The sequence below is a fragment of the Furipterus horrens genome, unplaced genomic scaffold (assembly GCF_987537825.1).
Source record: "Furipterus horrens unplaced genomic scaffold, mFurHor1.1.pri manual_scaffold_2, whole genome shotgun sequence".
Taxonomy (NCBI): domain Eukaryota; kingdom Metazoa; phylum Chordata; class Mammalia; order Chiroptera; family Furipteridae; genus Furipterus; species Furipterus horrens.
Window position 1 is genome coordinate 62,643,586 of NW_028327172.1, and position 14,331 is coordinate 62,657,916.

At 38.3% G+C, this 14,331-nt stretch overlaps 1 protein-coding gene across 4 annotated transcripts in view; it reads left to right on the forward strand.

The window, feature by feature from the left end:
• Positions 1-14,331, forward strand: part of PRCP (prolylcarboxypeptidase) — a 72,345-nt gene that overhangs the window by 32,788 nt on the left and 25,226 nt on the right. For all 4 annotated transcript variants that reach the window (XM_090265803.1, XM_090265804.1, XM_090265802.1 and 1 more), the window contains 4 exons: positions 7,098-7,238; positions 10,532-10,633; positions 13,377-13,558; positions 13,785-13,942. In XM_090265803.1, the coding sequence (XP_090121929.1) occupies positions 7,098-7,238; positions 10,532-10,633; positions 13,377-13,558; positions 13,785-13,942 (583 nt within the window). The remainder of the gene's footprint in view (positions 1-7,097; positions 7,239-10,531; positions 10,634-13,376; positions 13,559-13,784; positions 13,943-14,331) is intronic.

Genomic DNA, 14,331 nt, shown 5'->3' on the forward strand with positions numbered 1-14,331 from the left:
CCAACTGTATACTGAGTTTTCTAAAATTAAAGGCTATTGAGTAAGAGTCAATGTGATTTTGCTTTTTATCAGTGGCCTGATTAAGAGTTAAAAATAGTAGTAGAGTAACAATTATTGGGTCAGGTTTGTAAAAGCACTAATATTCCACATAATTTTCAGTGTAACTGTTATAAATGGCTGGCGGACAAAATTTGAGATTTGTAGTCAGCCGCTGTCATCAGTGCTGTGTCACTGACAAAGCAGATGGGTTTGTTGGAGGTAGGATTGGGTAGGGGACAAAAGCACATGAGAAAGAATTATGTTTGACTTTTAGTTATTAGTTATGTTACCTTGGGCAAGTTACCTGTCCTCTTTGAGCTTTAACATCCTTACTGTAATACTGGTGAAATGAAAGTGCCCCCAGAGGGTGATTGGAAGGATGATGAAGTGATCTGTGGAAAGGACCACCTGGTACCAGGCACACAGTAGGTACTCTGCCCTGCCCCCCCCATTCCCAAATTCCCACCAAAACTGTGTCTACATGATGTAATGTTCTCACAGGTTTTTCTTGATGTGAACTTCATTTTCAAGTTTTAAAGTCCAAGTAGTTATTTTCGTCACAATAAACTATTTAAATACGTTCTTTTTGTACCTCCTTGTTTACCCGTCTCGCGGATCTCTTTCTCCTCCACGTGGTGAAGGAGGGAGGCATCTCTTAAAATTTCTTGGATCACATTCTAGAAAGGACTACTGTGTGTGACTAGTGGTGTGTTTCCTTTCTGAGGTCATGCCTGTGCTGCTTTTACAGAACTATTATTTACTTTAGATAGGTTGAAACCAAATTTCAAAAATAATTAGAAGTTCCAGCTCTGCTTCTGACTTGTGACCAAGTCACTTGATGTTTGAGCCCAGTTTCTTCAGCTGAACAGCAAAGATCAAATAGTTTCTAAGGCCCTTGCCCTTTCATGTTGTGATTTATTATAACAAACAAACAAAAAGCTATTATGAAGCAGAGAGCTGGAAGTGGCTGTGGGTCCCAGTTGTCAACAGCAGAGGGCACAATGCCCCTATTGTGCTAAGAAAATAGGTATTGGAAACAATATTTTTGTAGCTGAATATTTATATCCTTGTGATAGGAAGGAGCCAAGAAAATTCTGTAAATTAAATTTTTCAAGTAAGATTTCACTGCCTATTTCTAGCAGTTTTATATTTAGGTGAGCGCTCAGAAAATAGGAGGTTTTGACATTCTAAAAATATTTCCTGTTGCCCTGACTAAAGTGGCTTGGTCGGTTGAGCATCATCCTGCAAAGCAAAAGGTCAACTGTTTCAATTCCCGGTCTGGACACATGCCTAGTTGGCCAGTTTGGTCCCTGGTCAGGATGTGTAGTACAAAGACAACCAACTGATCTTTCTTCCATCGATATTCTCTCCCTCTCTTTCTCCCTCCTTTAACCTCTCCCTAAAAATAAATAAATATTATAAAAATAAAAATGTTTCCTGTTGATTCTGTGAAGATCTTCATCATCTCTCCACCTCACTTACGCCATCTAAGTATTCCATGCTTAGGATAGGTGTGTAAATGGGATGGAGAGAACTAACATTTATTGAGCAGTAATTTTATGTCAGGAACTATACTTGGTACTATAGCTACATTTTTTCCTAATTATCGAAGCAATTCTTTGAATTATTGTTTGTATCCTTATTTTATATAGGAAGCTACCAGGGCTCTGAGGTCAAGTTCAGGTCTTTGAACACTCAAACCTGCTTTCTTTCTACCATATCTGGGTCCCTACCCCTTTTCCCCCATCTAAACAATGAGGGGTGATTGCCAGGAGCAGGAGTGCCTGAGAGTGCACACAGAAGGAAGAGTGTCTTTCTCTGGCTCTAAAGTTCTTGTGGCCCTTGTTTTTCTAGGTGGAAGCTTTTCCTCTGCTAAGAATTTTTTGCCGTTTACATTTAATATGATACATACAAACCCATAATCTTATTTTAAAATTTGTAGCCTGGATTGTTGGATTGTGTGGGCTGCTTTAAAGGAAACAGCCATATATCATTTTATAAGAACTCAGGTTCTTAAGTCAGTGGGCAAGATAAAAATCACCATGGCAGGACTTCCGGCCAAGATGGAGGCTTAGACGGACACACTAGGTCTCCCTCTACAACTATAGAGGAATACAACTACTTCAAAACAAAGGATAACTAGAAATTCCAGAAAATAAAACTACACGGAAGTCCAACATATGAAGTTATAAACCAGCGGTGCCATTTGGGCAGGTAAGAGTTAAAGAGGGCAGCGCTGTTTGCGGTCGCACCCGGAGCGGCGGGTGGCGAGGAATCCCGGCTGCGCAAGCCCCTGGCGGTGCGCGACCCCGGCGAGGAGTCCCGGTGGCCAAGCCCCTGGCGGTGCGCGACTCCGGAGCTGGGGAGAGCGGCCACCGCATCGCCTTGAACAGTGAGGCCCAGGGGGGCGGGAGGACGGATCCCGGTCTCCTAGCTGAATAACTGTGTGAATCCATCTTGGACCCCCGCCCCCAAAGAAAGCACCACAGGGCTGCGAAATAGGTCGCGGACAGGCAGGCGCCGGTCGCTGAATTGTGACGCGTACACAGGCACTGCCCCCGACAGCCAGCCCAAGAAAACAAAACGCATCTGTCAAAATGAGGCAGACAACTATAGAAATCCCGGTGGCACAGCTCACCAGGCAACAGATAGAGAACCTGACAGATGAACAGATAAGAAATCTGTCAGAGGCTCAGTTCTGGGCCATTGTTATCAGGTGGCTTACAGAATTCACAAAAGAGCAGGAAAAAGATATGAAAGAAGCGAAAAACTTTCATAACGAAAGGAACAAAACCGCCTACGAGACAGAAGGAAAGGAAATAAAATCCAGAGTTCATTTCAACAAACTGGAATATGGAGAAGGAACAAGCAGTCAACCAATGCAGCGAGAGGAAATGGGAAGCAACAATGAAAGGATCAGAAACCTCTGGGACAGCTATAAAAGGCCCAACATAAGAATCATTGGTTTGCCAGAGAATGAGGAAGATGAACTAGAACTTGAAAAATTGAATGAAAATATAATAAAAGAGAACTTCCCAGACTTGGGGAAGGGAATAGACCTGCAGGTCCAGGAAGCAAGGAGAGTTCCCAAGAGACTGGACCCAGGGAGAACCACTCCAAGACACATTATAATCAAAATGTCAAAAATTAAAGATAAAGAGAGAATCTTAAAAGCAGCAAGAGAGAAGAAAAGAATTATGTACAAAGGGGTCCCAATTAGACTATCAGCTGACTTCTCAAGGGAAACCCTACAGGCAAGAAGAGACTAGCAAGAAATATTCAAAGTAATGAAAATCCAAAACCTACAACCACGAATACTCTATCCAGCGAAATTGTCATTCAGAATAGAAGGACAGAGAAAGTGTTTCCAGGACAAAATAAAACTGAAAGAGTTCATTAGATCCAAACCACTGTTATATGAGATGTTAAAGGGACTGGTTTAAAAAAAAACAGAAGCTAGGGAGATGAAACAAAGGCAAACTAAATAGGCAACGAGAGTGGAAGAGGAACTGTGGGTACGGGAAGCATATTGGGGGAGGTCAACAGGGAGGGGGAATGGGGAAAGGGAGGGAGATGATATAGGAATTGGGGATCAAGGTAGGAGGGAATGGAATAGACGGAGAGAGGTTGGAAGGGACTGTATGCACAACTAATGGACATAATCTAAAAGGGGGGGACAACTGGAGGGAGGGGGGCCACCGGGTGGAGGGGAACAGAGGGAAGGGAAATTGGCACAAATGTAATAATTTAATCAATAAAACACATTAAATCTGAAAAAAAAAAAGAAACTTCAGTGAGGACACAGGGTGACGTCACCATCTATGATTCAGGAAGTGGCTCTCAGCAAACACTGAATCTGCCAGGCACTTGACCTCAGACTTCCAGCCTCCAAAGCTGTGAGCAATATTTGTTATTTATAAGCCCCCCAGTTCATGGTATTTTTGTAATGGAAGCTCAGATGGACGAAGACATTATGATACGTGTAAGGAATGCAAAGAATATAAGATATAAACCTTCCCCCTGGGCCTCATAATCAAGCTTGGATCCTACAGAAAGAGTCCTGTGCTGAAAAAAAACAAGTACATTTTGAAAGAGTTCTTTCAGTAAAATTGCTGTAAAGCAACTTAATATATTAAAAGCACAAGACATCCTTGTTGAGGCAAGTGTGTGACAAGGTATTCAGGAATTGGACAGGATGCATTTGGAGTACCCTGGAGCATAAAGAAACAGTGACCTGAACAAGGGGAAGCAGGCCAGACCTCATACTTGCCTTCTAGGCAGCCTCAGGGAGCCAGAGAACAGGAAGGGCAAGTATCATTAGGCAAAGGACAGTGTCGTGACCAAGCACCAAGCGTGAGAACTGTCTCTTGGGACTTCTAGAACTAGTGGGGGAGGAAAGGAGAGGCAGACTGTTCTCATTTTTTGTGTTCCTGCATTGCTCCTGGTTGGTGGGGTTTGGGGAAACCACTGTTGCATTGAAAGCAAGTTGACTTTTTTTCTATTTCTTGGAAATTTGATAGCAAACCAGAAAAGGCATGTGTAAAACGAAATGAGTGTTTTAATTAAATAAATCACGGTAAAACACAAAAAAAAAAAAAAAAAAAAAATCACCATGGCAAAATTATCTTTGAAAATCCCACAGGAAGGCCTCCTGTTAGAGAGCCATGTACTTCCTTTCTTTAAATCGACCAGTCTTTCTTCCCTTGTAGTAAAGATCATGGTTTTTCCTGTTGAACTTTAAATGATGCAAGTGGCTTGTATTTGGGGGCAATGTTGGGTGGTAATTCACATCTTTAAACACCAGAGCCCCCTTCAGCATGGTGGAATGCTTATGATATGAGAAGGATTTTAAAACCTAGATAGAAACAAGGAGTAGCAAAGTCATACCTTATTTTGGAGCTTATGCTAACTCAGTCATTCTTAGAATTTTAGCCATACATCAGCATATCCTGAAGGCTTGTTAAAATACAGATTCCAGGGTTCTCCTCCCACAGTTTCTGCTTCAGTGGGTCTGGGATTCAGCCAGAGGATCTGCATTTCTACAGGTTCCCAGGTGATGCTGTTCCTCCAGGGACCTCACGTGGAGAACCACTGTACTCGTTGACTGGAAGCAGATGGAAGCACTGTCTGTCTGTCTCTCTTGCTCTTTCATTTTTAGGCTTGGTCGGTGTAGTTGGATTAGTTTAAGTTAGATGCCAGGGTTGTGGCTCAGCCAACTCTTTATCCTGTTGCTTAACTTACTACTTGGCCCAGAACAAGTAGTTGAACCATTTAATACATGCTTGTTAAATGAATGAGTGGATTAACATGTAATGGGAGGGTTTTTTAGTACATGGACATCATTATTATACGTACCTGCCCTATACAAAGTTCTTATTTTCCTGAAGGTAGGCAATCTTTACATTAGAATAGCTTATATTTTTAGGACCATATATAGCAATGATCATAGACATCGAGAATTATGCAGTTAGGTGCAGTTTTGAGACACTTGCATTTTGAGACCTGTAATATCAACGGTGTGTGTGTGTGTGTGTGTGTGTGTGTGTGTGTGTGTGTGTAAATCCAGCTGGGTACTGGGAGTCCCATTTGTTTTAAAATGGCTGAGGAAGTCTTACAGAGTCTGTCATTCCTTTTGCAATAGCTGCATCTGATTAAACAACTCTTTCATCAACTGTGACTATATGGTATTATGAAATACAATTCTGTTGAAAAGGAAGCTTAAATGTTCTTTACTTTTTTTTATTTGTCGTTTCAAAGGAGTTGGTTTAATAAACACCTTAAATGGTGGAAAATTAATATTTTTCTTGCTTTCTCTTATTTGATATCCTTATGAACTTCTGGATTTTCATGAATTGACTAATCAATTACAGTGATTCTTTTTACATTTAATATGTTTTCAATTTACTAAAACTTTACTCAGTGATTTTTTTTTTAGTTCTTTCCTATGTCTGTTAGACATAATTCCATTAATTTTTGAGTACTTCTTGCTTCCTTGAACAACACGATGCATAGCTTTATCTTGTAGCTTCCTTTTCCCAAATGTTAGACATGGCACAAGCAAGCCCTAGTTCCTTTTATTGGGGAAGGGTATTAGACACCAGAATCCTGGACCTTGAAATGTCAGATGTCACTGGAATGACAATGTGTATAGACCTTGTCAGTGTTCTGTTTAATTTTTGAATTTTGATATTGAAAGTTTGGTTAATGAAAATTCAGATGTTAAGGGATAGCTGTGTTTAAAAATTAATGGGTTCATAAAATAGAATGAGAGTTATAGATACAGAAAACAAACTGACAGTTTTGGGGGACTGGGTGAAAAAGGTGATGGGATTATCCAAAAAATAAAAGTAAACGCAAAACCCACAGACACAGACAACATTGTGGTGATTACTAGAGGGAAAGGGGAGAGGTAGAAGAAGGCAAAGGGGGAATAAATGGAGACTGAAGGAGACTTGTCACTGAGGGGTAAACAATACAATATACAGATGATGTATTACAGAATTGTGCACTGAAGCCATATAATTTTATTAACCAATGTCACTGCAATAAATTCAATAATAAAAGTTTTTAAAGATTTTATTTTTAGAGAGAGGGGAAGGGAGGAAGAGAGGGATAGAAACATCAATGTGTGGTTGTCTCTTGCTCGACCCCAACTGGGGACCTGGCCCACAACACAGGTGTATGCCCTGACTGGGAATCGAACCGGTGACCCTTTGGTTCACAGGCTGGTGCTCAGTCTACTGAGCAACATCAGCCAGGACTAAATCCAATTAAAATTAAAGGATTGACATTATTGTCTTTTAAAGTAGCAAATTGATTTTATAATTGTATCTTTACTCTTATACTGAAAATCTTGACAACCAATAACATTATTTTACAATATAAAGAAAATAACAGTATTGATATTGCTACTAATAATAAATCAAATTAAGTTAAAATTTTTGTAATTTCTGTGGCATAGTTTGATTTTAATGGAAAAATAAACTTATTTACTTTCTTTGTTGACCTCATTTAATGCCTTTGTAATATGTGTTTTGTCTGTTTTGCTTTTGTCATAGGTTGATCATTTTGGATTTAAAACTGATAAAACTTTTAGTCAGCGTTACCTAATAGCTGACCAACACTGGAAGGAAGAGGGTGGATCAGTACTTTTCTACACTGGTAATGAAGGAGACATTATTTGGTTTTGCAACAATACGGTAAGTGCAGATTTGTAAAGTTTCTATGTGCTTTGTTTATCTTCTATCATTATAAACTGAAAAAAATATATTGCAGTGTGTATGACCAAATATCATTGTACTTAATTGTGAAGTTCTTTAAAAAATAACAAGAAAATAAACTCAATAGGGAAACATCAAAATAACATGAATAGGCAGTTCACAAAAGAATAAATACAGTTATCCAATAAGACTGCCTATTCAGCCTTAAAGAATTACACATGAGCCAAATGAAATACTATATATGGACAATTGAAATTTGAAAGATTTTTCTTATAAATTCCAACTTTTTCTAGAGTGAACAAGCATATGTGGGAAATGGGAAAAAGAATATTATGGCATATAGTTATTTTATTTTCATTATGGTCTCCGGAATGTAAATACAAAGGCACTGATTTTTGTATATCTGTTGAGTATTACATGCTCAGAGTCCAGGACTGTTAGGCATATAGTAGGTGTTCAATAAGTATTTGTTGAATGAATGAATGAATAAAATTTGATTGCAGCCAATATACCTGGCTGCTGTGGCTCAGTGGATTGAGCGTCAGCCTGCAAACCAAGTGTCGCTGGTTCGATTCCCAATCAGGGCACATGACTAGGTTGCATGTCAGGTCCCCAGTTGGGGGCACAAGTGAGAGGCAACCACACAGTGATGTTCCTCTCCCTCTCTTTCTCCTTTTCCCGCTCTCTAAAAATAAACAAAAAATAATTTTTTTTAAAAGCCAATGCAAATTAAAAAAAAGTTTAATTGTGAAATAGGAATAGAAAAAGGTAAAGTATGTTTTAATTTAGCTTTCCTATTTAGCCATTTTTCTTATATTTATGAGAGTGAAAAATTGTATAGCTGTTAGCTTGCTTTCTTTACCATATTGTCTATTATCTTTTATAATAATACTTTAATCCATTAACAAAACTTAAATTAGAAGGACTCATGAAATGTGTCAGAGCTATGACTAGAAAATGTGACTGTACCAAAAACCTAGATGTTGATGACCTTAAAGTGGGGACCAAATCATTTTTTCTCCTCTGCTAATGTCTGACATCATGCCTGGTATTCAGGAGGTCTCAGTACATATTGAACTGGACTATATTGAAAGCAAAGATATGAATCCAATTATACTGTATTATTGCCTGCCACGTTTCTGATCATTCCTTAGGGATGTTGAGAGTCTAAATATGTTACTTGACAATAAAATAATTCCTTGAGAAATGAGATGCTAGGATGTCTGTTTCTCTTAGATCAGAGACAAATGAAATCAGAACTTATTTTCTGTCAGATTCCTGCTCTGGTATTCTGTGAAGCAACTGAGTCTGCCTTGTCTCCCTTTCTCTTTCCTGTGTGACTTGCTGTTTACGCCAAGGCCACAGGGCAGCTTCTCCAGTCATTTTCCCAGCTGCTGTTCTTCTGTTTTATAGGCAGGGAGCTGTTCCTGCCTCTCCCAGCCCTCATTGCTCTCACTGGCACCGCAGTGTGTAGCAGGAGGCTTGCTGGGAGCCTGACCTGGGAAGTGGTAGAAAGGAACAGACAGTGTAGGAGGAACAATTCCAGAGAACTGACTGGAGGCAGATCCTAGAAGGATAAATCCTGGTCCTTTCCCAGCCCCATACCTTTCCTTATTTACTAAAATGTTCTGTTTGTGTATTCACATATTCTGGACATTCATTTATTGAGAGACAGTGTATCACAGTAGTCAAGAGTGAAGACTTCAGCTGACTGATAACGTTTGAATTTTGGTTTTGCCGCTACGCTGTGTGACTTTTGATTAGTTTCTTATTCAATGCCTCAGTTTTCTCATCTGTTATATGGGAATTAATAATGTCTAGTTCCGAGAGTTATTGTGAGGACTAAAGAATCAGGTGCTTAGCACAATGCTGGCACATAAATTATTATGGACCTCTTTTGAAAACTAAAAATGCCCCTGAAGTTGAGGCAAATAATCATTACAATGTGAATCAGTTCAATTTAATTGCTTCCTCTCCAAGCCTGGGACAACTCCACAGAGGTCTGGCTATTTTGATGGGTGGTCCTTGCCCTTCAGAAGCTTGTAGTCTGGTAGGGTAAGACACACATGTAAGCAAATATTGCAACACAGTAATAGAGACCTACACCTAGCATGGTGGCGTAGAGAAGAAGGAGCGATCAGCACCACCAGGGTGCAGCAGGCAGAGGATGGCATGCTTGAGCTGGGTGTTACAGGACCTATAATAAATGGCAGGGAGTGAGCAGGGCGTTAAGGGGAGAACTGAGGTTACTGAAATCATCACAGATATCAGGTTAAATTCTCCATCTTCGCATGCATACACCTCTTTTAATTGTCATTATTGGTCAAAAAAAAAAAAAAAACTTAGAGGTTCTTAGTCTTTGTTAGGGAGCAGCAGCTCATTAAAAAGCAAAAATCTGTAGTAGGAATGACAAACAGTTTTAATGCATGCTAAGTCTAAATCTAATCAATGATTGTTGGCTGCCTAGAATGCTTTGTTGAGAACATTCTGTGTACACCACTGATATAAGTGAAAAATTGCAGTGATTGATTAATGACCAGTATTATGTGTGGAATAAGAATGTTTTAGAATACTCCGTGATTGTGCTCTGGAGCTCGACAGCCTATGTGTGAATTTGCATGCTGCCACTGTCTAGCTGTGTGACTGTGGCAGGTTATTTAAACTCTTGTGCCTTAGTGACCTTGTCTTCAAAATGGGAATAGTCAAAATGCATTGCTCTTAGATGATTGTGAAATTAACTGAATTGATACTACGTATAAATTGCTTACAACGGTGTCTGACACATTGTAAACACTCAAGTAATATTAGCTATTGCTAGTTCCTATTTATTTTCAAGTAAATAAGATTAATATAAAAACCCAAGTGAGTCCAGTATGCTAATTTGTACTGTTTTCTTTTTTATATTGTAAATGTCTAAAAGTAGACAGTGAACTTAGATATCCTCAGTTCTTTCTTAGACTATTTGGCATACAGTACAATTTGAATACTATTTTAGACATAATGTTGATTCTATGGCTGAAGTGTCAGAATAAGGAGAGTTGGAATGAGTTGTGGTTGACCAGCTTAGACTGATTTTTATTTCACTTTAATACAGTGTGAGATTGATGGGCAACAGTGAAACAACAATTATGTCGTTTGTCTGTAGAATATATTTATTTGGTTCTTAGCTCTTTTCAGTCTGATTTAACATCTGTTTTATATGAGTTGCAAAAAGGTTTAATGACTTTTTTCGAATTCTGATTTTATCCTCTGAATTTGTACATTGTTCCTAGGGGTTCATGTGGGATGTGGCTGAGGAACTGAAAGCTATGTTGGTGTTTGCTGAACATAGATACTATGGAAAGTCGCTACCCTTTGGTGCCAGCTCTTTCAATGTAAGTAGATTGTTTACTTTAAGTTTAAAAGTTTTTAAAAACTTTTAGAACATTTTCTAATTATAGCCCTACTGTAAAAAAGAAATAATAGATTTAATGTGAACTGCCTGAAATTTCAATAATCTGTATTTATCTTTCACTTTTGTATACAATTTGAACAGATTGAGACATTTTAAAGCCATATTCTTATCATTTCTAATGTTTATCCTTCTTTAATTCAGTGTGATGAGGCTAGCCTTCCCAGGTAACTCTTAATCTATGGCTGCAGAGACTGTGGAGGGAACTTTCCATTGTTTCTAAAGTGTCAGTAAATCATACACTTAAATGATTGGGTCTACCACTGGGAAAAATATAATGAGAACTGAAATGTTTGTTTAATAAGGTGTTTTTAACTAAAATAAGAACAATCTATGGTTCAATGAAGCCAACTGGCCACTTGGATTCCCTTTTGGCCTTTCCTGTTCTCACAGGAGCTCTGGCTTTGGACATAGACTCTACACCTAGTAAACCAGGACACTTTTTCCTCATCTGAGTCATTCCTGTAACATCCTTTTGATTCTGGCTATGTGATTTGCCGTCTTCCCTATAATTTACTTAATATTTTTCTTTAAACAGCTCACTTTATAAACATAGCACTACCTTACCAAGGGCTTTATGTACTAGTTATTTTTTCTAAATTATATTAAAACACATATTAAATTTAAAATGTTTGTGTAATACCTGAGATCATTATACATACCACCAGTATGTACATACCATATTTTGGGGAAACTCTGAGTTAGAAGATCTTGGGGTCAATTATTTTCCTTTGCTGTCTGCTGTAAGTTTTAAAATTTTTGTTCTCAGAGGCTTTATTATCTTGTATTATAAATAAATAAAAAGTTCTTGTGTTATAAATGAAAAGCAGAACAACTTGTTGATGTTTGTTGGGCTGCATGGGAAATCTATTGTTTAGCTTACTATTCTGCATAATTATCTGATTAGGGGAGATGACAGGTCCTAAAACCATTGAGAAGTAGACTGGCTTGTTGCAGATAGAATCAGAACCTCCTCTCTTAGGTCCCTATGGGTCATAGTTTGTTAGCAAAATGGAGCTAAGAGCTCTCTTTGATATACTACTTTGCTGTGTGTGCTAACAGAGCTTATCAGTCACTTGGGGGATATTACAAATATTATTCAAGAATTGGAAAAAAATTTCACTCAAGTATACAAGTGTCATAAAAACAAATTGAAGAATAGTGACAGACAGTGAGAGGGGAGGTAAGAACTCAGGAGGTTAAAAGAGTAGGCGACATACATAGGGGCGGTGGGAACTGTGTGATTCCACACAGGCCAAATGGTGGGAGGAGTCAGAGTGGTGAGTCCAAAGCATGAAGGTCAAATAGGATAGCCTCATACAGGCATACAGCTATATCAGTTATCTATTACTATGTCCCAACTTCCTCACACCTTGGTGACTTAAAACAACAATAGGCATTTATTATCTCACAGGAATTGAAAGTGGCTCAGCAAGGCGGTTCTGTGTCTGGGGGTCTCATGAAATTAAGATGTCAGCTGGTGCTGTAGTCGTCTGAAGGCTTGACTAGGGCTTGACTAGGGCAAGATGTCCTTTTCCTCTCATGGAGGGTCCACATGAGTGACAAACTGGTACTGGATGTGAGAGGCTTCAACTTGTCTCGCCTGAGTTTCTCCAAAGGCCTACTTGAGTGGCCTCATGAGTGGTGACTAGCTTCCCTCAAATCTGGCAATGCAAGAGAGCAAGGTGAAACTACAGTGCTTTTTATGACCTAACATAGGAAGTCACATATCTTTTCTGTCACATTCTATTTGTTAGAAGCAAGTCACTAAGTCCAGCTCAAGTTCAGAAAGAAAGGCATTAGGCTTCCCCTTTTAAAGGGAGACACCTCATTAGTCTCCCTAGCTTAACAAGACTGTTGGAGCTTCACCTCCCTACATCGCGGTGAGAAAATTGTCCCCGGGCAGAGAGCTAGAGGATCATGGACCTTTCTCTATGAGTATCCTTCTCTGAGCCATCAATGTCGTGTTGCTGTTTTACTGCCTGAAAATAATTGCTCCACAGGTTTTTTAGTTTATTTGTTTTTACTCTAATTTTGTAGTTGTTCATAATGGGCATGCTAATTTCTTTCAGTTGTTGGTATATCAGACATTTCTGATAAAGAAGGCAAATTTTATTTTTGCTAATGATTCTTATTTCAATCTTCCACAGGATATAGTTTACCTTTGCCTATGTGGTAGCCATTTCAAATATTTGAGATTTGAAATTAAAGTTAAAATACAGCAGTTGTCTATTGTCTACTAAGCTTAGTATTATGTTCTGTTACATTTGCTGTTAAATGTTATTTAGAGTTTATTAAAAAATAAACTACCACCTCAACAGGGTCTTTGGCAAATATATTTAATAGAATTTATATATATATATATATATATATATATATATATATATATATATATATATATACACACACACACACACACACACACACACATATACTTTTTTTTATCAGAAATTATATTTGAATGTGGAATACATTATGTTCTTTCCACAACCTTAAAATCACTTTAAATCAACATTGTTATGGCTTTGACCAGGCATTTTAACTCAGTTGCCTAGAAATTCTATTTGGAGAAAAGCTTATCTGCCTTTTGCTTTTTTCTGGATCTATCCATGCCTGAGCTGCTATTGTATGCACATGTATACCCATGTTCTTTGTCTTTTTTTTAGGATTCCAGACACTTGAATTTCATGACATCAGAACAAGCTCTGGCTGATTTTGCAGAGTTAATCAAACACGTGAAAAGGACAATCCCAGGAACTAAAAATCAACCTTTCATTGCTGTGGGGGGCTCCTACGGTGGCATGCTTGCAGCCTGGTTCAGGATGAAATACCCTCACATGGTGGCTGGGTAAATGCATTTGTGTTGGACATGAGAACTTCTATATGGTTGTCAAGGCAAACTTAGAGATTTATTTGGGGTGAAACATGTTCCATTCTATTGTGCTGAGATTTCTAGTTTTTTTCTCATTAACAGCTGTTATTTTTTTTCACCATTTATATCAGTTTTAATTTTAAAACTTGAATTCAGTGAGTTACATTTTTTTTCCCTCTTTTCTTGTTTTATCACCATTTAGAGCTCTTGCAGCCTCTGCCCCTATCTGGCAGTTTGAGGGCCTACTACCTTGTGATGTATTTATGCAAATTGTAACTACAGATTTTAGGAAAAGTGACCCAAGTTGTTCAGAGAGCATCCGCAAGTCCTGGGATGCCATTAATCGTCTCACAAGAACGGGTAAGCTTTAATTAAGAGAATGGGCTCATGATTCTTCCACTTGTTAAATTCAGCATTTCCCACTTTTTCTATAAATGTTTTATTTAAGTATAATATACATATTTAAATATAACACTCACAAAAGTACACAATTCAAAGGATATAGTTTGATGAATTTTCACAAAGCTCATATGTAGTGTAATCAGCATCTAGATCAAGAAATCAATGCCCTTATTCCCTTTCCTGTCACTACCTCAGCATTTCAAAAGCCAATCACTATTCTGACTCCTAAAACCATATGTTAATTTTGCTTGCTCTTGAATTTTTTAGTCATTGAAATTGCACAGTGTGTATTTTTTTGTCTGCTGTCTTTTGCTCAGTGTGTGTTTGTCAGACATATTTATTTGTTT